The 24313-nt window shown below is 37.5% G+C and overlaps 1 protein-coding gene across 9 annotated transcripts in view; it reads right to left on the reverse strand.

The window, feature by feature from the left end:
• The window catches only part of LOC125241253 (titin-like), a 153591-nt gene that overhangs the window by 66331 nt on the left and 62947 nt on the right, over positions 1–24313 (reverse strand). For 8 of the 9 annotated variants that reach the window (XM_048149626.1, XM_048149632.1, XM_048149631.1 and 5 more), the window contains 5 exons: positions 23680–24010; positions 21935–23267; positions 21680–21809; positions 2786–8518; positions 952–1860 (listed from right to left, as the gene is read on the reverse strand). In XM_048149626.1, the coding sequence (XP_048005583.1) occupies positions 952–1860; positions 2786–8518; positions 21680–21809; positions 21935–23267; positions 23680–24010 (8436 nt within the window). The remainder of the gene's footprint in view (positions 1–951; positions 1861–2785; positions 8519–21679; positions 21810–21934; positions 23268–23679; positions 24011–24313) is intronic. The other variant, XM_048149628.1, reaches the window with a different exon arrangement.

Consider the following 24313-nt stretch of genomic DNA (forward strand, 5'->3'; position numbering starts at 1 on the left):
ACTCTATGCAGCTGCACCGACACTTCACGCAAATAATACAGCTGCAGTTGCAATTCTTAAGCTATCTTCAAATATTAACCTGATTTTCTTGCTATTAAAAGTCTAGTTTCATTAAATAAATGCCCATTATTAATCAATTACTATATACTTTTAAATCAGTAACGAAATGAGTAGGTATATGTTTAACATAACTGTTTTTTTGCAGTTAGAATTCATAAGCCAGCGTCATTCATTAACCTAGTCACATAGGTTTTATATTGAATGCGATGATAAAAGAAGATCGAAAATTGATAAAATTCCATCGACGCTAACTTTGCACCGAGTTAAAAAGAACAAACTGAGGGAATTGATTATAAAAGTTATTTTACTTAGAACTGACAATAGCGACACTCATATTTTGATTATAAACACGATGCAGAGTTAGTATGGTGGTATGGGGTTGACGGAACAATTAAGTAATATTCAAACCACTGCAGGTCTGCGCGATGTCTATCAAGTTTATATTCGATCATCTTAGTGAAGAAAAAAGTCGATATAAAAATAGCACTATTTTTTACTTGTAAAATGAAATAATAACATTCACTCATCGGTGCTCATAAACAAATACAAATTGTGATATAAATAGTATAGCTATTAATTAGGAAGCATTTAAAACCAATTGTACTGCTGTGGTCTGCTCGATGTAGCTTATCATTATTATATTGTGAATAATAAAGCTTGACACAGTTGGTATCATATTTTACCATGATATCATACTATGCGATTGAATAAGTCCAAATTATTGAATAACGTTTTACACAGATGCATGGCATGTGTATTGTCTGTGATATGTTGGCGTGTGAAAACAAAACAGGTGCAATTATTGCTAAAATAATTTTCATTCTACTTATTTCTTACATGCATTTTACTGAAAACATAGCATGCAGTCATAAGCTGGAACCACTTTTCTACCTTCCACGGTTAAAATACATTCACTGGAGCAACTCCCGAAAGAGTTAGTTGCTGTACAGATATAAGAGCCCGACATTTCTGGAAATGCTTCTTTAATGTGAAGTTCACATAAACCGGATTCCTGTCTTGCCACTGCTACGTCTCTTGCTTTTTCTATGATCTTTGTATCGTGGTACCATTCTATTTTAGGCCAAGGAATTCCCTTTACTTCGCATGACAATATAATAGGTTCCCCATCCATTATGGAAGCTGATTTCAAAGGCTGTATGAATTCTGGTTTCTCACCATTTATTTCTGTTTCCTTATCTTTTGGCACTAGTGAAGCGGAACAAGATACAGAACCTGCAAAGTTTTCTGCTCGGCAGGTGATAACGTCTACTAAATCTGGTGTCATATTTTCGATGCATAGACATGATACATTGTCTTTAGTGGTAATATAAATATTATTTAATTTATTTTCTTTTGCGTAAGAAGTTACCTCCTTGGTACCGATAAACCATTGAAACGATGCACTAGGATTAGATATCACCTCTGCTTCAAATAGTTCAATAGCACCAAAGGTGACTTGTTTGGACGTTACGGGTCGAATAAATACTGGTGGTTTTATGAGTGCTTCGTCAGACGGCTTAATAATTTTAACAGTACTTGCCGATTTTGTGATCATATTATTGGACTCAATAACGACTTCAAACTTTCCTACTTTCTTTTTATCTGCTGACTTAATCTCTATCTTCGAATGATCAGCTTCAGTATGAATAATGCAATCATCACTTGGTTCAAGGAGTTTGTTGTTGCAATACCATAAGACTTTTTTGTCTTCATCTGCTTCATAAAATACATACAGTTCAACATTGCTATTTTCCAGAATATTCATTGCTTTAATGGGTTCTATAATTATCGGTCCAACTTCTGTAAAATAGGTGTCTATTAATTTTGAATTTAGATTTTAGTCTATGTTCGAAATCCACGAAAAGAACAGAAATGAAAAGTTCACTATTTTAATAATTTACTATTTTAAGAATTTGTGTTTAAGTAATGATTGACATTGTATTTTTATCGTTTTCAACTCCTTAGAAAGTGTTGATAATAAATTGCTAGCCATGCATCTGTTATAAAAATTAACAAATATGTAGATCTATTTGATGTAATGGCGTACTTAATCTGGTAGTGTACATGATACATTTCTTCAAAATGGGCATTTGGATATATATTCTGGCAAATATTTATTATGTCAGTAATAGTAGAATATAGAACTTATGGAGTTATAACACAAGAAAATAAGAGCATTATTTTCTTTACAGTACATAATGGCGGTATATTACCGCACTAGATAGGTAAAAACGGTACGTAAAATTTAAATGGCCATAAATGTACTGTAAAACATCGTACGATTCACGTGCGAAGAGGAAATTCGTAACTCGTGTCGTTTAAAAAACTCCTTTCTGTGTTTTTTTTTTTACTTAATTTATCGCCACTCGTTCCGAGTTCCCTCTTTTCCACATTTGTAACGTAATGTAATCTTTCTGGTTTAGCCTATTGGTTGACTGGTAGAGAATGCCTTGAGGCATTAAGTCCGCCATTTGTACCTTATTTTGTTGTGCAATAAAGATTAAATAAATAAATAAATGTAGTATAGAGTTTTCGGCTATATTCCATTGACATATAACTTTAGCCAAACTATATTTTCGTCAGACCTGATAAAATATTCTCTAAAATTCTTCCATACGTCTTCTTCCATTCATGTAAAGAAATCTAATGACAGTATTTGACACGATGGACCACAACTACCATGAAGTGAAACTATCTACTTACTTTAAAGAAAGTATCTACTTACTTTTTTTGTCCGACTTCTTAGTCTTGATCTTCGTTTGTTTCTTTTCTGTTGTGACGACTGTTGTGATCTCTTCTTCTTGGGACTCAGGTGCTGGTTGTTCTTGTTTTTCTAAAACAACTGTTTCGACTTGAACTTCCTCTATGACCTTTTCTTTTTTGTGAGTTTTTTTCTTAGTTTCTACTTCCTCGGGTTTTTCCACTTTCGATTGTTCGACTGGTTTCATTAGTGCGGTCACTTCTCTCTCTTCCTTTACCTTTTTCTCCTTTTTGACACGCTTCTGTACTGCCTCTTCAGGTTTTTCTTCTGGCTGAGTTTGGTTAACTTCCTGGTGAACAGTCGTAGATTTTTCTTCTTCGACCTGAGGCTGAGATTCTTCCTGCGTTTCTAGTACAATTGTTTCCTCCATAACGTCCTTTCTAGCTATCTTTTTCTCCCTTTTGATAACTTTTTGCTGTATATCTTCTGGTTTTTCTTCTTCTGCAATCTTTTCTTGTTCTACAATTTTTTCTGCGACTTTTTGGACTAATTGCTGTTTTTTAGCGGTCTTTTTCTCTTTCTTGGCACTTGTAATATGTTCTTCTTCTACTTTAGTTTCTGCTAGTGATTCCTCTTTTGTAACAGGTTTTAGATGTGTTTCTTCTAATTTGTCATCGTCGGTTGGTTTCTGCTTAGGCACTGGTTTAAGTACAATTTCTTCCGCTGGTTGTTCTTCTTTAGGACGTCTTTTGCCAGTAGGCCAAGAAACATCCTCAGGCTGTTCTTCTTGAACAAGCTTTGGTTTTTGTTTCTTCACAGGCTTGAGTTGTACTTCTTCTGGTTTTTGTTCTTCTACAGGCTTCTGTTTTGGCACTGGTTTCAGCACGACGTCTTCCACTGGTTGTTCTTCTTTAGGACGTCTCTTGCCGGTGGGCCAAGAAACGTCTTCAGGCTGTTCCTCTTCAACAGGCTTGGGTTGTTGTTTCTTCAAAGGCTTGAGTTGTACTTCTTCTGGTTTTTGTTCTTCTACAGGCTTCTGTTTGGGCACTGGTTTCAGTACGACTTCTTCCGCTGGTTGTTCTTCTTTAGGACGTCTCTTGCCGGTGGGCCAAGAAACGTCTTCAGGCTGTTCCTCTTCAACAGGCTTGGGTTGTTGTTTCTTCAAAGGCTTGAGTTGTACTTCTTCTGGTTTTTGTTCTTCTACAGGCTTCTGTTTGGGCACTGGTTTCAGTACGACTTCTTCCGCTGGTTGTTCTTCTTTAGGACGTCTCTTGCCGGTGGGCCAAGAAACGTCTTCAGGCTGTTCCTCTACAACAGGCTTGGGTTGTTGTTTCTTCAAAGGCTTGAGTTGTACTTCTTCTGGTTTTTGTTCTTCTACAGGCTTCTGTTTGGGCACTGGTTTCAGTACGACTTCTTCCGCTGGTTGTTCTTCTTTAGGACGTCTCTTGCCGGTGGGCCAAGAAACGTCTTCAGGCTGTTCCTCTTCAACAGGCTTGGGTTGTTGTTTCTTCAAAGGCTTGAGTTGTACTTCTTCTGGTTTTTGTTCTTCTATAGGCTTCTGCTTGGGCACTGGTTTCAGTACGACTTCTTCCGCTGGTTGTTCTTCTTTAGGACGTCTCTTGCCGGTGGGCCAAGAAACGTCTTCAGGCTGTTCTTCTTCAACAGGCTTGGGTTGTTGTTTCTTCCAAGGCTTGAGTTGTACTTCTTCTGGTTTTTGTTCTTCTACAAGCTTCTGTTTAGGCACTGGTTTCAGTACAACTTCTTCAGCAGGTTGTTCTTCTTTAGGACGTCTCTTGCCGGTAGGCCAAGAGAGATCTGCAGGCTGTTCTTGTTCAACAGGCTTAGGTTTTTGTTTCTTGATGGGCTTAAGTTGCACTTCTTCCGGTTTTGTCTCTTCCTCTACAGGTTTCTGTTTAGGTACTGGCTTAAGTACAACTTCTTCAGCCGGCTGTTCTTCTTTGGGTTTTCGCTTGCCTCGCCAAGATACCTCCTCTGGTTGCGCCTCTTCGATCGGGGTCTCTTTTTTGACAGGCTTAAGTTGCACTTCTTCCGGTTTCTTCTCTTCTTCTACAGGTTTCTCTTTAGGCACCGGTTTAAGTACAACTTCTTCAGTCGGCTGTTCTTCTTTGGGCTTTCGCTTGCCTCGCCAAGATACCTCCTCTGGTTGCGCCTCTTCGATCGGTTTCTCTTTTTTGATTGGCTTAAGTTGCACTTCTTCCGGTTTTGTCTCTTCCTCTACAGGTTTCTGTTTAGGCACCGGTTTAAGTACAACTTCTTCAGCCGGCTGTTCTTCTTTGGGCTTTCGTTTGCCTCGCCAAGATACCTCCTCTGGTTGCGCCTCTTCGATCGATTTCTCTTTTTTTAAAGGCTTAAGTTGTACTTCTTCCGGTTTCTTTTCTTCCTCTACAGGTTTCTGTTTAGGCACCGGTTTAAGTACAACTTCTTCAGCCGGCTGTTCTTCTTTGGGCTTTCTCTTGCCTCGCCAAGATACCTCCTCTGGTTGCGCCTCTTCGATCGGGGTCTCTTTTTTGACTGGCTTAAGTTGCACTTCTTCCGGTTTCTTCTCTTCTTCTCCAGGTTTCTGTTTAGGCACCGGTTTAAGTACAACTTCTTCAGCCGGCTGTTCTTCTTTGGGCTTTCGCTTGCCTCGCCAAGATACCTCCTCTGGTTGCGCCTCTTCGATCGGTTTCTCTTTTTTGACTGGCTTAAGTTGCACTTCTTCCGGTTTTGTATCTTCCTCTACAGGTTTCTGTTTAGGTACTGGCTTAAGTACAACTTCTTCAGCCGGCTGTTCTTCTTTAGGTTTTCGCTTGCCTCGCCAAGATACCTCCTCTGGTTGCGCCTCTTTGATCGGGGTCTCTTTTTTGACTGGCTTAAGTTGCACTTCTTCCGGTTTTGTATCTTCTACAGGTTTCTGTTTGGGCACCGGTTTAAGAACAACTTCTTCAGCCGGCTGTTCTTCTTTGGGTTTTCGCTTGCCTCGCCAAGATACCTCCTCTGGTTGCGCCTCTTCGATCGGTTTCTCTTTTTTGATTGGCTTAAGTTGCACTTCTTCCGGTTTTGTCTCTTCCTCTACAGGTTTCTGTTTAGGCACCGGTTTAAGTACAACTTCTTCAGTCGGCTGTTCTTCTTTGGGCTTTCGCTTGCCTCGCCAAGATACCTCCTCTGGTTGCGCCTCTTCGATCGGTTTCTCTTTTTTGATTGGCTTAAGTTGCACTTCTTCCGGTTTTGTCTCTTCCTCTACAGGTTTCTGTTTAGGCACTGGTTTAAGAACAACTTCTTCAGCCGGCTGTTCTTCTTTGGGCTTACGCTTGCCTCGCCAAGATACCTCCTCTGGTTGCGCCTCTTCGATCGGTTTCTCTTTTTTGACTGGCTTTAGTTGCACTTCTTCCGGTTTTGTGTCTTCCTCTACAGGTTTCTGTTTAGGTACTGGCTTAAGTACAACTTCTTCAGCCGGCTGTTCTTCTTTGGGTTTTCGCTTGCCTCGCCAAGATACCTCCTCTGGTTGCGCCTCTTCGATCGGTTTCTCTTTTTTGATTGGCTTAAGTTGCACTTCTTCCGGTTTTGTCTCTTCCTCTACAGGTTTCTGTTTAGGCACCGGTTTAAGTACAACTTCTTCAGCCGGCTGTTCTTCTTTGGGCTTTCGCTTGCCTCGCCAAGATACCTCCTCTGGTTGCGCCTCTTCGATCGGGGTCTCTTTTTTGACTGGCTTAAGTTGCACTTCTTCGGGTTTCTTCTCTTCTTCTACAGGTTTCTGTTTAGGCATCGGTTTAAGTACAACTTCTTCAGCCTGCTGTTCTTCTTTGGGCTTTCGCTTGCCTCGCCAGGATATCTCCTCTGGTTGCGTGTCTGGTTTCGTCTCTTCTATTATTTTCTCTTTTTTGATTGGCTTGAGTTGCACATCTTCGGGTTTCATATCTTCGACAGGCTTTTGTTTAGATACTGGTTTAAGGACCACTTCTTCAGATTGCTGTTCTTGTTTTGGTCGTCGTTTACCGCGCCACAAAACCTCCTCTGGTTGATCTTCTTCGATAGGTTTTTCTTGCTTTATTTTTTGCCTTGAAATAGGTTTGAGTGCAACATCACGTTCGATGTTCTCATCAGCTGTTATTTGTAATATGACAGTGTCTTCCTCGTGTGTTAAAGATTCTTCTATAACAAGTGTCTCCACGGACATCTTCCTTTGTTTAAGTGTAACCTCTTCTAATTTTTCTTTTGCTATTTCTTTCTTTTCTACTTTAGTTGGGCGTAATTTGATACTTTCTTGAGTCCATGGTACCGTTTCTTGTTTTTGCTCCTGGAAAGCTGATGATCTCCGCCTTGTTGGCCCACGTGGTTGTACTTCTTGTACATCTACGTCCTGTTTAGGTTCTGATCGTTGTCTACGCCAATGTTTAGTTTCCATTGGTTCAGATTTTACATCCTCAGATGTGTCTACTGTTTTTTCGATCGCAAGTATGTTAGTTTCCTCTGTTGAAATTATATTCTCAACATGCTTAGATACTTCCTTTGTGCGAGGTTTTCTGCGATGCTCAATATCATCTTGTTGAATAACTTCTGATTTATCAACATGTAAAATTTCTACATCTTCGGTGACTGATCTATCAACAATATGTTTCTCTTGTTCGTGCAAAGTTGCCACCAAAGGTTTTTTTACTTGTTTCAATGTAACATCTTCAAACTTTTCTTTTGCTATTTCTCTTTTTTCAACTTGTGTTGGACGCAGTTTTATGCTTTCTTGAGTCCACGGCACAGCCTCTGGTTTTTGCTCTTGGAATGCTGATGATCTTCGCCTTATTGGTTCTTGTGTTTTTTCTTCTGGCACCTCAACGTCTTCTTTAGGCTCAGAACGCGGCTTGCGCCAATGTTTTATCTCAAGTGAATCCTGTTTTACACTTTGGGTGGCTTCAATTGTTTTATCAACGACTAGTATATTGGCATCCTCAGATAAAGTATAATTCTCAACATGTTTAAGAGCTTCCTGTGGTTGAGATTTTGTCTCGTGTCTCGTTTCAATTTGCTCGATGACTTCTGATCTAGCATCATCGGTAACTGCTTTTCCGATAGTATCTTGTGTAGCAGTTTTTCGAACTTGTTTTAATGTGACATCTTCTATTTTTTCTTTTTCTATTTCTCTCTTCTCTAATTTAGTTTTACGTAATTTGATACTCTCTTGAGTCCACGGTACAGTTTCAGGTTTTTGCTCTTGAGCTGACGATTTCCGCCTGGTTGGCTCTTGCGGTTGTGCTTCTGGTACATTTGCATCTTCTTTGGGTTCTGATCTTGGTCGACGCCAAAGTTTTGTCTCAAGTTGCTTGTCAATGGCTAATATACTACCATCTTCAGATGTTATACTTTCGGTTTGCTGTATGTCCTGATGTCTAGGTTTTCTCCAATGCTTTGTTTCGACTACCTTCGTTTTGTCACTGACTTCTTTGTTGTCGACAGTCAATATATTTGCGTCTTCGGTAAAAGCTACTTGCTGCATAGAAGTTTGTTGTTCCTGTGGCTTACGTTTACGCCAATTTACAGTTTCCGAGGTTTCTTCTTTTGTTAATTCTTCAGTCACTTTCTTGGTGCGCCAGGGAACCGTTGTAGTTCTAGTTTCAACATCTTGTACGTTTTCAAGTCGTAAGATATTAGATTCTTCTGTTGACTGATATAATGCTTTGGCGGTCGTTGTTTTTTGATCGGCCGTGAATTCATGAACACCAGTTTTTTCTTGGAATGTCTTTCGTGAAATAACTGTTCGGGATTCTGTAATGAGAAAAAGAGACATATTTTTAACATTGTTATGTACTAAATCAGAACTTTTAAAGGATAATTTAATTGGCTTCGTCTTGTTTTTTTTTAATTCATTTGCTTTTGATACTTAATGTTGTTAAATACACTAGTAAGTACTTACTTTGGTTGTAGATAAATGTCTCATGCAAACTTATCCTATATTGCATAAAAAGTAACCATTGGGTTAGCTGTTACATAGTTTTAAAATTCTACTCTGACGGGTGACATGCACCTTAATTCATGCTGATATATAATGCATAATATTAATATTTTTTGTTGAAAATTTAAGCAGCAACAGTTAATTGATGAACTACATTAATTTGTACTGTAACTTTCCCCACTTTGTGATCTGTGTGATCATCTATTATACAGTTAGAATTAAAACATTCAGTTGGAGCATGAAAAAAACACGCATTAAAATGAAATGATCAAGGAGTAGTATTACCGCAAAACTGAAAGTTTAATGATGAAATATGATACTAATGCTATTATAACAGGTAGGTAGCTTATTATAGCTTCGCCAGAATACTCCTATGTATACCTAATGATTTCTACTTACATATACTTAATTTATATCTCCAGGTAGCTCTAGTATAAGTGCTGATGTCCCAATGGTAACTATGGTAAGAGCAATTTCAATCCAGAGGTTAAGACTGTTAAGAGTATAATATTTTCATATGTTTATGAACATACTTAGAACTATACAAAAGCTAGGCTATTCTGGTATCGATTTTAGTAATACACAATCATATATGTATAGTTTTATGTTACGTTTGTAGTTTTATGGTTAAGATATTCCATTTCGTTATACCTATTATAATGTCGTAGTAAATAAATATTAAAGTAGGGAAGTATAATTAAAAAGTAGGTACCTAGTAAAGCTATTTACAAATATGGGAGATAAACATCAGTTTCATCTGTAAAGAACAAAAAAGTTGTAAAAGTTATTTTCTGAGTAACTGTTTTAGATCTAGTTAATGAAAATGAAGTGAAAGTCAATCAAACGTTGAACCAATAAAATAATACATATACAATATTAATATTAATAGCCCCATGGGCTTAAAACCTCAAAACCGACCTGACAATAACTCGCACTCATAGGTGCATACCTATTTTTAACCGACTTCAAAAAAGGAGGAGGTTCTCAATTCGACTGAATGTTTTTTTTTTTTTTTTTTTTTTTTTTTTTTTGTATGTATGTTCCTCGATATCTCCGAGAATTGTGGACCGATTTTCAAAATTTTTTTTTGATCGAACGGGTATAACCCCGAGATGGTCCCATTGGCACCAAGTCAGGGTCTGATGATAGGATCCTGGAGAAATCGAGGGAACTCTTCAAATGTTATAGGCACATGTAATGTTTTTAGTGTATTTTTCAAAGGTAAACCAGTATTTACGCCTGATGGTAATAATTTTATGTGGCTGAGCTGATGATGGAAGGTCAACTCCTCAATGGTTAGGAGTTAAAGGATAATTCTTTCACTAGTGTACATGTATTCGGACTGATACATATAATATCAATAGGAACCACTAAAAATCAACAAATAAATAAACTTTTTTAACAAAAAATAAAACCGCCTTCAAAAATAAGCGCGTTACAAAACACGGAGAAACTAAAAAGCAAAAAAGAATAAACCTTTGAATTCAGATTTCTTATCGTATTTCAATAATCTAAACATCCAAATTATAAACAAATCAATTATTTTTGGAGTCGGTGCCAGCCTGCGTATGGTTGGGTGGGGCAAACAGGCAATAGCAAGGCGACGAACAGGTCTGGTACCGACTGCGAAAATAATTGATTTGTTTATAATTTGGATGTTTAGATTATTGAAATACGATAAGAAATCTGAATTCAAAGGTTTATTATTTTTTGCTTTTTAGTTTCTCCGTGTTTTGTAACGCGCTTATTTTTGAAGGCGGTTTTATTTTTTGTTAATTGCGACCATCAATCCGATCACGCGGGTTGAATGAAACCATGGAGCTGCTTGTTACGGAGCAGCGGGACATGTGTGGTGTACACTAAAACCAACTAGTGTACTTACTCGTATACCTGCCAATTTGTCAAGCCACGTGCTGCATAGGCAGATAAAGTACATTCTGGGATTTTTATTTCGAATAGACCTGCACACCCCCCGGGTCTATATTAATTCGCATAACTTAATACTCCTAATATGAATTGGCATAACGTTTAATACGCATATCATTATTTCGCATAACAGATTACGTATAGAATAGAATAATGTAAATTGTTATAACGATGAATTGGGATAAGTATAATAGGCATAACTTTGCTTCGTACAATTATTAAATGGCATACAATAAAATTATATTTGACTGGATAAATAAGTTGTAAAAAAACAATGAAAGATGTATACTTACTTAAATCATTTTTAATGAAAAATACCATGCGATTGTAATGTAGGTAATAAGGAATAATGTCTCAATAAAATCCTCATAAACTGATTGTGTGATGTTATACACAGTGTTCATTTTTATTGTCCGTTAAATTGCACACGTGGTTAGGTTCATTATCAAGAACCACCCGGTATATCACGTTTTGTTCAATTCGAAAAAAAATTGTTTTCGTTTTCATACATATTTAATTAATCTTAATTAGTGTGAGAGACCCTTAAGAATAACATTTAAGTTAGTGTCAACTAAATGACGTCAAATGTCATATATACAGGGTGTATTTTGATAGCGGGTCAGTAAAGGCAGCTAGCAGCTCCAGATCCCGTGCTGCCACTCAAAAATGGTCTTAAAAGACCTTCCTTCGACTTATAATTTATGAAAATTGGCGTTATAGGTTTTGGAATAAACATACAAGGTGGGAGAAAATGGTCAATCGCCAATCGATCCCATTCCTATCAAGAATCAAAAGCTTGTATGGGATCAAAAAAAACTTCCAGCAAGAAAAGCCACAAATCGAGAAAAACGTTTTTATACAATTTGTATTAATTTTTATTTTTATTTTCACATGAATACAAAACTTTTGATACTCGATCATCAAAAAAAAGCTTGCTTAAAATAATGCAAGAAGTGAAATCTTAAGTGAGACAGTATAAAATGAAACACGATGGAAAATCAGCCCCTGAGTGATCTAATCGCTTGCTTCATACTCGTACAGTCGAATTCATTTCTTCACCCTAACTCATTGCAATAAGGTGAAAAAATGTACACATATTTATGAACTCGACTGTACAGTAAGTAAGTATGGTAATTCATTTTATGATAATTTAGTTATAGGTAATAATAGTATGCAAATTTCAATTATGCAGATTCATTATTATGCGAGATAAGTATTATGCATTTTTAATATTATGCTTATATTCAATATTATGAACAATTACGTTATGCCAAATCTGTTATGCGAATTATTATTATGCGAATTTATGATAGGCGAAATAAATAGAGGGCACCCCCACCCCCCACTCTGATGCCGGAACCAAAAACATCATTTGAGAAGGAGAACGTCGTAAGGAAACCGAACTAAAACTAACAAGGCCTAGTTTGCTGTCTGGATTCAAAACAAAGGTTTTCATAGAAACACTTAACCTTAGCCTTTAAACTTTAAACAACTTTTCTCACTCCATCGTAATCCACGTATTTGCCTTTGGCTAGTCTGTGGCCAAGAGTAAGCCCATTTATAATTAAAATAAAACGTTAGTTTAACACCCCGTTCCTAAAACAATATAGGAATAAACAATAGTTATTTGTTATACAACAGTGCAAAGTTGTATTTTAACGCCGAGTGTGGAATTGAAAAACGAGCAAGCGAAAGGATTCTTTAGTTGAACCACGAGCGAAGCGAGTGGTTCGAGAATAGAATCCTGAGCTTGCGAGTTTTTCAACACACGAGAAGTAAAATACATTTGCACTCGTGTGTAACACAAAATTTTTCCCCTCACTATAGCGAGGAAAGTACAACGTAAATAAAAAACGCCTTTATCACTACTTCCAGTAGTTCCACAGGTGGTAAAACATCTTCATCACTAAATTAACCCACTTTTATCAATTTTAAAGCAGAAAATTTGCCTCTATTCAAGGTCAAATTACTAAGGAAAAAAAGTGCGTTCCCCCCTCTAACTTTTGAACCATATGTTTGAAAAATATGAAAAAAATCACAAAAGTAGAACTTTATAAAGACTTTCTAGGAAAATTGTTTTGAACTTGATAGGTTCAGCAGTTTTTGAGAAAAATACGGAAAACTACGGAACCCTACACTGAGCGTGGCCCGACACTCTCTTGGCCGGTTTTTTATTGATGGAATACTTTTTCAAATAATTGCCCCAAAAGTCTAAAATATTGTGTAAGTAACTTGCCCACCGAGCTAGAGATTGTTTTAAATATCTTCAAAATATAGCTTAGGTACTAAATGTATTTTATATGTAACTGCATGTGCACGACTTCACCGAGCGCCGTGCCCTTAGCGAAAAGCTGGGGCACACAGTTGCATAAAAAATGACAACTTTGACGTGAACGGTCAGCCAGGAACGCAATAATTTTTAAGAAAAAAAAATCCGCCGCTATTGGGTTTCTGGTGAAAGGTATTTGCGAATGTTGGATTACGTAGAAATGTGTATTTTTAAAACTGCTTTTAATATAAATATTTGATTATTTGATGGAAATACAAATTAATATACGTACGTATAACGTTAAGGTTTGAGGAGTTCCCTCAATTCCTCATGAATCCGATAACCTTAACAAACATAACAAAACGAACAAATCTCCTAACATGAGCTATGCGTCGCTGAGGAGTTCCGTTCTGACCATCATCAGAAGTTCCACTTCATCAAATGTCAATGTTCCGAACGTAAATGCATGCTGTTCTGTTCTTATTAAAATACCAAAGTCACTATAAGTGTGCCGTACAGATTTGAGGAGTTCCGATCTGATCATCATCAGCATTTCCACTGCACCAAATTTTACTGTTCTGAACGTAAATGCATGCTGTTCTCATAAAAATACCAAAGTCATTATAAGTGTGCCGTTCAGATTTGAGAAGTTCCGTTCTGGTCATCATCAGCGGTTCCACTGCACCAAATGTGACTGTTCCGAACGTAAATACATGCTGTTCTTATAAAGATACCAAAGTCACTATAAGTGTGCCGTTCAGATTTGAGAAATTCCGTTCTGATCTTCATAAGCAGTTCTACTTCACTAAATGTCACTGTTCCGAACGTAAATGGATGGTTCTTATAAAACCTCTACACTATATATTTTTAAGATTTGAGGACTTCCCTCGATTTCCCCAGGATCCCACCATCAGAACTGGGTTCTGATAGAAATGGGGCCAATCTGTATATACATTTAATAAAAAAAAATTAAAATGGGTCCAGTAACGACGGAGATATCGAATAACAATCATAAAAAAAAACATACAGACGAATTGAGAGAACCCCCTTCCCTGAGATTTGGGCGGCGGTTAAAAATCGTCATTACTTATTGAAATTACATCTATTTATTTTTACGAGTGTTTCTATAAATCCACCATAGAGTCTGACGCGCTCGGGTATGGCTGATTTGAAAGGCTCTCTTAGACGGCGGGGTTGTTTTCAGGACTCGTACACTGTGGAAGTACTTAACAAGATTCACACACCATATCCCTATATCTTAATCTGATGCAATTGAGTAACTCTAAAAAAACTTTTTGGGCACTTGCATACTTTACTTTGAAAAGTATTTACTTAATAAATATTTTTTGTTTAGAAAGAACCCCGCACAAAATGTTAGAAAAAAGCCGTTCGGTCGATTTGGCTGAAAATTGGTAAAAATATAGCCCCTAATACTCTGATTAACTGTGTGAAGTTGCACGATTAATTAATGACTAGTTTTTGTGTTAAGTGATTTTTAGTAACCTACATGTATATAGCTCTGATTAGTTAACTAACACAGCAGAAGTAGTTTAATGGCTACTTTTGTATTAAATATTTCTTAAATACAATGTAGGCTCTCATTAGTAACTTATTAGCAAGGAATTCAGTAGGTACTCGTACCATGAGATTTTCAAATGAGATTCGATACTGAGAACGTTACGGAAAATGTTGAATTCTGTCCAAGCATGAGCGTGGAGAAGTAACTAACTCGTAGGTTACATTACGATGCTAATCATTTAATGCGTTAGGTATGGTATTAAACGTTTTCAATAATGGATACTTTACATTTTCTTCATATCGGGTAAAACCTAAAAACCATTAGAATGCTGCAACGTGTATGCGAAGAGAACATTGAACCCTTGGTATCTAAGTCCACTTTTACACCTCTCTTCGCCTCTCTCATTATTATGTTCTTCATCAAATGCAATCCATACATAATAAAACGTTGCATTTAGGAATCTTGACGTAACCCAGTAAGTTTCTATTCGTTATACCTTGATGCATTTCACTAACTACCTCGACATTAGGGTCCTCCCACATCTAGCGTCTGGCGAGCGTAGCGTCGGGCCAACTGCATGGAAAAAGACGCGCCGACGAAGCGTCAGGCTTTGCCATACAGTTGCCCGACGCTACGCTCGCGAGACTCTAGATGTGGGGGACCCTAATGTCGAGGTAGTTAATACCGTTGTTTCCATAGTAAAACCTGGCGTAGTTGTACTGAGGGGTCACGTCTGAACATATCAAGTGATATTATTTCCAGGATATATTCCAGATATTACATTGCGTCATCCGCGGAAATAAGACGAAGAAGTTCTCGAAATAGATGCAAACTTGAATGAGCCAGGGTTTATTTAGAATAAGGGCTATGTGAAAGTATCGAAACGCAACGTTTTTTTTTATGTATAGGCACAGAATATAATATATATACCGTGAAACCTGGTTACGTGGGACCTGGATAAGTGAAAACTTCTTTAGATGGGATGCTATGCTAGGGGCAGTCCAGGCACTTTAGTATTAAATTACTCTCTAATCTAATGAGACAGAGTGTTTACCCTTGTTACTGAGACTGTATTTGATATATTACATTCACTTATTTAGGTAAATGTTTTTGTTAAGCATTTTATATTAATTTACCTCTGTATCTGAGATACAGTCTAACTAATACCTCTGTGAAGGGACTTTATTAAAAATGTATTTCCGTATTTTTGATAAGTAAGTAATTCTTAGTATTGCAAACGATCATCCCCTTGAAGCCTGCACTAATTACGCGATTGGTCCTTTGTGTTTAGGCGAGGGTTTTTTTATTAATTTTAATTAATTAAAACTATCGAAATAAAAACTAAAACGATAAGTACTTAACAACTAAATATAAAAATAACTTTCTTAATGTAAAGTTCTAAGACGCAATGACGTTCGAGTTTTATATTTTATTTAAATACATGGCTTATTTAACCTTGTCTTTTAGAATGCAACTAATAATAAATATAAAATGTTTGCAAAACACCTTATTTATCACCTCTATTAGTGATACTCTCTGTAAATGAGACCGACATTTAATATACTGTCTGAGACCCTGAGTGGAATACCTGTTTAAGCGAGACAAAATTTCTCGTCCCTTGAAGTCTCGCATATCCATGTTTTACTGTATAATAAACGGGATATGATTCACTTAACAAGTTACTTCCTCTTCATGCATGCCAATAAGTTTCATGATTTCTTTCGGATATAACTTACACGGCCCCGATGCATGTTTTAGATTTAAAAATAATTCTTTGGTAAAAAAGCACTAAACTCTAACGCTAATATATTTTTATTTACTTATGTATTTAGTTTATAGAGAAGATTAACTATTTAATTTTTGTTTTCGTATGTTTTTATTCTCCTCTGAGTAGGTACCTATTTTACTTACCTGCCTTGATTCCTTTGCGTCATTGTATCAAGTTTGTATCAGTATCTACCAGAATGATATGTTTTATTCAATTGGTTTGTTTTTAAATTGTCCCCTGCTTTTAATTTCTCGCTGTGTGTGCATATAATTGAATTAAGTACATATATTCAATAATACTTTTCTTTTTAAAATAGGTACAAGACTGCCCAATTTGTCAGATTTGCTTATCACTTTAAAACCCAGCTTGTTGTATTTCATCTTTAATAAACCCATGTCTATATTATTGTAAAGGACATAAATGTACAAAAAAAAACAAAGACTTTATCCTGTTGGTCACCCTTTCTTCGGGCGGTAGATAGGTACTGGTATTTTTCTACTTACCGACAAAAACAACAATTCCTGTTCAGGCCCCGTAGCCGAATGGCATTTCTACAACGCGAAACGAAAACGAAACGCCGCAAAAGGTAGTCTGTCTCTGTCGCGCCAATACGCAAGAGCGATAGAGATAGATATCTACGAGCATTTCGTTTCGTGAGCGTTCGTGCCATTCGGCTACGCACGCAGGTGACACACTCCTGGCGGTGCTGTATATGGAGTAATTTTACTACCAATTAAATCATCCTGACCCGTCAAACTCTTTGAGCAATAAGCAGGCAGATCTAATGTTACATTTCCTATTTTCACACATTAGAAGTAGGCAAACAATTTGTATTCTTTGTCTTCTACATCTGTCACTTCAATGAGATGTGATCATACAAGAGCTTTATTCGACATGCATTAACTGTCAACCCTCACGTCATCTAAAAATCGAGGATATATATTATGTATTATTATCTCATATTGATTCTATCATGTTTCTATTCGATCAACTGTATAACCAAAACGAATAATTATAAATCGATTTTGTTTTGCTACTATAATATAATTATACTGTTTTGCTACTATACGGCATACTCGTATAAATGTTTGGTTTGGTTGTCAGTTGCGGTAAATAGCGATGTATTTTCAGCAAATACACTTTCTATGTAATTTTTTGCAGAAATTACACAAGTCGCGATTTTTCTAACATCAAAGGAAATCAACACGAAAACGGATGTCAAATAAAACCCCAGGAAATATTGGTATTTTCAGCTTGCACTTATCGTGTGATATAGTTCTGAATTAATATGGGTTAATGTAAGAGATTGAAAGAGGACAGAGTTCATTCAGTATTTTAGTGACAATAGCACAGTATCCATTCTAAGCGCGTTTCCACTCATGCCAAAATAAGATGAAATCTGATATCCTTCAGTAGACTCCTTGGACTAATCATATTTATTTTGCAAACAAAATATGACGTTTTGTCGGTTTGCCAAAACGCTAGAATTCGAAATTGGTTAAACAATGAGCAATTACTGCTAACTGAGCCCGACGAGCGACCAGCAGATGAATGCATGATTTATCTTCTAGCAAGTATTATTCATGCTTGCAATAAGAATATTTTTTTGTCGATTTAAGCAGTTGATGTTGAATATTCGATCATTAAAAAATTTGTTAGTTTTTCTCTTAATTACAATTAGACATCAACATATGAAGATTTTAAGATATATAAGACCTTAGAGCTACATCAAACCCTGATAGTGATTACCATCATCTAAACCAAGGAAATCTTATCATTTCAGATTGTATCGCACCTTAATCGTTGTTACCATGACTTTATCACAGCCATATTCGCAAGCGGCTGCATCAACTCGCAGTGACGAGAGCTGTCTTGGCACGAGTGCAAACGAGCTTAGATTTCAGTAAATATTGTTTAGTAGGTAGGTATGTGAAGACTTGTGTAAAATGGATCAAGCGAAAACTTACAAAAAGATATGTCGGGTCCATAAAAAAATTACAAAAAGTTAAGTACCTACTAAAATTTTCATAATGTATACATAATTTTAAATTATAATCTTCAGCACTTAAGTTAAAAAAGAACAAGGTGTGTCGAAGTCTAGTCAAAGGTTCCACTTAGTCTCTTACTATTAAGACGAGATGTTTTTATCTTTAGGTGTATGAATAACCTGTCACAGCGTTCTTGTGTAGCGACGAAGTGAAGCCTTCTGCTTGGGATCAAAGATACATTTTCTTATGTAAATTTTCACTCGATTCTTAATATGTGTTCTGTTTATGCGTAGGTAAGCTTTTCGTACTGTTATCCATCAAGGTATATTTATATAACTAAAATATATATAACTGCATTTTATATTGGTGTAAGAGCTTACCTAAATTAAAAACGTTTGTTACATATAACTGTACTTCAGTTATAGTCATTTGTTTTACAACGGGGCAAAGTTGTTTAACCGCACGTGCTAATATTGATATCCGAGCAAGCGAAAGATTCCAATATCTATAGTAAACTGCGAGCGTAGCGACTGATTCAAAGTGAAATTTTGAGCGTTGAGTTTTAAAGCACAAAGCAAAGGTTAAATAAATTTGGCCACCGAGTGAAACACAAAATTTTTCACTACACCAACACGAGGTAGCTAAATACTAACCGTATAACATCAAAATGAACAATTTATTATACATTTGTGACCAGGACGTCAAGTGAAATTTTGTATGATATGATATGACTTTGCATTCTTGTGGAAGAATTAAGAGAGTCTTTACCAAAAATGGTGTGGTGAAGAATATATATTTTTTTTTATAATTCTCATCGATCATTCAACTAGTCTGTTCGAAAAGAGAAGAATCGTGAATTGTATGGGGTCCAACACATTCCACGACTTCTTTTCTTGTTCACCTGTCAAAACTAGGCAACGATGTGTCACTTGAGTTTTATATAGACGTAAGTGGTACAAAATACTAGCAATTTATAGTTTCTCATAAGTCTAACTGTCCAAAATCTGCTGAAGGCACATTTGTTACGTCACGGCATTCATGGTGTTCATTATTTTTAACCTCCTGGGGTTCAATGTCCTAATACTAGGACAAAATACCTACGATGAAATTTGAATACACGTTAAATGGAATTGAATTGCTTTTGTTTTGATTCGTTAGATTTTCAAACAAAAGAAATTCAGCCCTGTTTTTTAATACCATTGATTCAAATTTGATTGGTAATTTTTTGTATGGTACCATTGCCACGCCACCACGGGTGTTAATATTTTATAACTACTGATTGTTGATGAAGAGCATTTAATTTGTAATTGAATGTATAAAAAGGTTTATGTAAATCATAATCGGTTATTATTGTATAGGTTCATCTGTATTTGTACCTACTACGCAAATAATTTATAGTTAAAATGCCATTATCTATTCTCATCCTAAATAGGAGGCCGAACCATCAAAACGTGATTTTGCATTCAAACATTTATCTGTCCCTAATAATTAAAAGGCTCTCTTGTTTTGTTACAGTTGTAGAAGTTATACAAATGCAGTGGATCAAGTAGAGGGATGCCTGATGGATAGCAGTCATCGGTAAGTAGTGGTCTGATGTATCTGATTGTGAACACTTGATGAGATGTGAGTGTCGTGTGCTGAACTCCTGATCCTAAAACATCTCAAAATGCGGGGTCACTCCTCATATGCGGGCATTCAAATAATCGTTTTTGCGTAAATATGTAGAATAATGCGAAGTTTTAATTAATTTATAGCATTTATTAAACAGATTTCACATAAAGGTAACATACAAAATTTAATTTATAAATATATTATTAAATATGGATAGGCACTAAAATATTAATTGATAAAAAATACTGCCACGCCTAATAACTTAATTACAATTAGGTGAAACATACAACACAATTTACTTTTAAACATTATCGTGCACTTAAAACAAACTAAGTTAAAGATCACTGTAACGTTAAACTATAAAATCTCATTCAATTCGGATTTGTACTTGCAGAAATATTAGGTCATCAACATCGGCAGTGTATGTCAAAACATAGAAACTGGCAAGGCAAGTAATGCGTGCGTACTTTTGATTGAGGGCGTCGCGCCTCATAGCGGCGTATTGCTTTGTTATGTTTCTTTGTGGGATAAGTTGACAGCGGCGCGAGGAGCGTGGCGGGACAACCACGAGTAACTTTGCGTTTCCAAACGAAACGGACGACCCCAACGCGAAATGCCGACCCCGACGACCGGCCACTGTGACTCCCGCGACACGCGCCGCGGCACGGCGCCGCGGGCCCGGGCACCCGACCGTGGCCACGCGGACACAGACAAAGTTAGTCGTAGCTGTTAGATACGCCGCAAATCATATCGCAGCTTGCGTGCAACTTTGTTAGGTGTGACATTTATTATTCGATTAAAGCAAAAATATAGACGAACTGGATACAAAAACGGTGATTCATGCTTAAGGATAAAGCTGGGGCAGGACCTTGCGTCTAATAGCAAATATAATACTGCCTTTTCTAAATATTTACAAAGTAGGTATACGAAACGTTAAGCGCTTTTTTTTTACATATTAGAACGCAAGCTCCAGTTTCGTCGGCCACCCAATAAATTTAACATTAAAGTGGTCCACGTAAAGATACAACACTGAGATCGTCTTAGTATAGTTTTCACAGTTCAGATCCCAACACAAAAAGCATAGAGTATCTTTCCGATTCTTAATGTTAATAAGGCCAAATAAATCATTAATTATCAGCTCAGGCTTAAATTATTGTCAAAGAGTATTGGGTGAAAAATACATTTAGATATTGGACGATTCGCCCAAAGACACGTTTTGGATATTACGTAATGAATCTAATATACAATTTGAACGACAATAGGTACATCATTTAGTAAACATCGTAGCGGTAAAAGCAAAACAAAACAGACGTAGAGTGTCTCGTGTTTGTGTTAATCACATGTTACGTGTGTCCAAGAACATCGGCTTCCAGCGCGGCGCGGCTGCATCATCCTCGGTGGCACCCTGCCTGTCTCGACCTAAGTCTACGGCTATTTACACAAAAAGCTAGAATGTACAGCATTGTTAGATGCGGAAATTCGCCCAAATAATACTACTGAGTTAAATCTTACAACTGAGTCCACTTGCAAATCAAGATTGTTAGATTGCGCGCTGGAGAGGCGGTCCGCGCGGTTCGGTTGCCGCGGCCCGCGAAGGCGTTGCGGGCGTCAAAATCCTGCTGCCGCGCGGGCCGGGCGTGGTCTGTTCGCGTCGTATGTTGTCATGGCACCACGACTGCGATCGCGGGGTCGTCTAAGCGGGCGAAAGTTATTGTGGTAACCGCTACGATTGTGTAAAGCGATTCATGGTACTAACGCTTGTCAACTTTGAAAGATACCTACAATAGTAGTTTTCACCCGATCTCATTGTAGTATAGAGTTGGAACAAAGAAACACTACATTAATGTATTAAAAGTGCGCGACGCGAGCTCGCTGCCTGTATCTATGTCTTACTTTTGACGACTAGTTTTGCCGAGGTCTCGACCTGGCCCGCGGAGGTGATTGCCCGGCAAGTAAAGATTCCGGTGTCCTCCTCATACGTGCTTCCGATGAGCAGCACTGCGTTGTTGCCCTCGTGGATCATCTGGAATAATGAAAATAATCTCATTTAAATCATCTCATGAAACGAGTTCCTAATAGTTTATCACATACATTCATAGACAGACTTGAATAATTTGTTTTTTTAATACCATTTTATTAAAAACCCACCTGAAAATCGGGAGTCTCCGGAATTTTCGCGCCTTCACGTAGCCACTGAATAGTTGGTTTGACCTTGCTTGTGATGACAGTCTTGAATTGCGCAGGCTGTCCCTCATTTACAGTAACATCACGCAGTGGTGTCAGCGTGGGCAAGGCGTCAGCTTGGTCTGGCTGGGAAACTTTCAGTTTGGCAGCGGCAGTAATTCGTCCACCAGAATTAAAGGCCACACACTTATAATCACCTTCATCTTCAGGGAAAGCCTCAGATATACGTAGTGTATATTCGTCCGCGGCCCTAGACATTTGGAAGTATTTCGACGGTTTAATGAGTTTATCTCCCTTGTACCATTGAACTGTAGGTGTCGGCTTTCCAATAATTTTGCAGCTAAATTCTATAGCTTGTCCTTCAGCAACAACTTTGTCTTTCAGCGGCTCAATAACTTCTGGTGGTGCATTTGCGGCTTTAGTTTGAGGTTTTGGTTTTTCTTTCGTCGCAGGAGCGTTGACGTAGCATTCGGCGTCGCATCTTGCCTCTCCAGCAGTGTTAATAGCTACGCATTCGTATTTCCCAGAATCTTGAGGGTAGGCTTCAAGAATCAGAAGAGTGTAAGTTCCATCTTCTTCCAAAATTTTGTTTCTTATGTCGGGTTGCACTTTCTGTCCATTTTTCAACCAATAAACATCGATAGGTTTGGTTCCTGTCACCTTGGTGTCGAATCTCACCAGCTGACCAGAAGTCACGTTGACATTCTGGGCCGTCATTGTGAAACTGGGTGGACTGATGCCACCTCTGCCTTGCCTCCTGCGTTCTTCAACTACAAGATTGGCGCTGCATTTAGCTGTTCCGCCTCTGTTTTCAGCAACAGCAGCAAATACAGCCGAGTCCTCAATGAAAACTCGTCTAATTATAAGAATAGACTTAGTGCTGAAAGTATGAATCTGAAAATCGGCTGAGTTCTTGATTGGGAAGTTTTCTCTGTACCATTTGATAGTAGGAAGTGGATCGCCGTCAAACTCGACCTCAAACCTAGCCTGTTCTTGTTCAAATACTCTGCACGGTTGCATCTTCTTGGTGAAAACTGGCGGATTGCTAGGCTTGACTGGACCTTCAACTACTCTTTCATGAGTTTGAGCCTTGTGTTCAACCTCAGTCGTTTCGGTAGATGTGATTTTTCGCGTGATTTCTGTGTCACCGACAACCTCTTTCTGTACCTGTTTCTGTTTAGCCACGTGCACTTCCTTGCCGTGAACGGTAGACTCAGATGGATCTGGGATTCTTGGTTTCTGTACAACTTTCTTTTGAGTTACTTGTTTCTGTTCCACCACTTGTTCAGACTGCTCCCTGGAATTCATAACATTTATATGTTTATATTTTTGTTCGTTTGGATGTGTAATTGTGTAGGCATTGCTCAGGCCGTGGACAGGACCCAAGAAGATCGCATTGCGGCTAGCGGTAAGTTAAGGCCGTTAAATCAATACATTTGGCACAAGGTTAATGTGTGAATGGCCTTAATTTGCCGCTGGTCGTGCAGTCATTTTGTTTAATTTTAGGTCGATATAGTATTATGCTGAAGTTCGTTTGAACAATTTGAAATTAAGTGTCCTTGTAAAATATAAAAAAAATATAAGGCAATACCAAAATAATAATGAAATAATGTTATTATTTAATGTTTCACTGTTTATGTATGGAATAAAAAAAGTATTTGGATACGTTGCAACAAATTAAAGCACAAATAATTTTACCAATTACTTACAAATTGTCTTGATATTTCTGTGCCATTCCCTTAGCAACAGAAGCATTCACAACTTTCTCCCCCGGGATAGCGTACTGGTGGGTTGATTCTCGCAACCTGCTTTCCTTTACGACTTGTTCATTCTCTAACTCTTGGAGCTTGTTGTAATATTCTTCACTCTTCTTCTTCTTTACAGATTGCTGCCACTCTGTGTCGGGTTCTTTGTGCACTTTCGGTTTCAACTCAGGTCTGTGGTCAATAGTGCCTTGCCGTTGCTGCGTTTGTCTTTCCTCGAAAGTTTTCTCCAACTCAGTTTCAGTGCGTTGATATTGTGTCGTTTCATCATACCAAGCTGTACGGAATCAACAAATCATGTTAAAATCAATTTAAAGTGTAGATCAACTAATTTAACCTCAAGACATACCTCTCACAGGTGCCGATGGTAAGCCGGTAGAAGCAGGTGGTTTAGCTGCATTTTCTTTTAAGGACAGAAAAGGAAGGGCAAAGGGAAGCCATAGGGTTTATTTGTGCTTAAGCGGTCTGTAGGTGTGTGCGTGAGTTATGTGTGTTAAAGCGGCTGAGTCGATATTACGATGCATATTTTATGTTTTAACTCGAAGTAATTGGCATTGATATTATTAAGAAAATCGTAAGC

The sequence above is a fragment of the Leguminivora glycinivorella genome, chromosome Z (assembly GCF_023078275.1).
Source record: "Leguminivora glycinivorella isolate SPB_JAAS2020 chromosome Z, LegGlyc_1.1, whole genome shotgun sequence".
In the NCBI taxonomy this organism is placed as follows: Eukaryota; Metazoa; Arthropoda; class Insecta; order Lepidoptera; family Tortricidae; genus Leguminivora; species Leguminivora glycinivorella.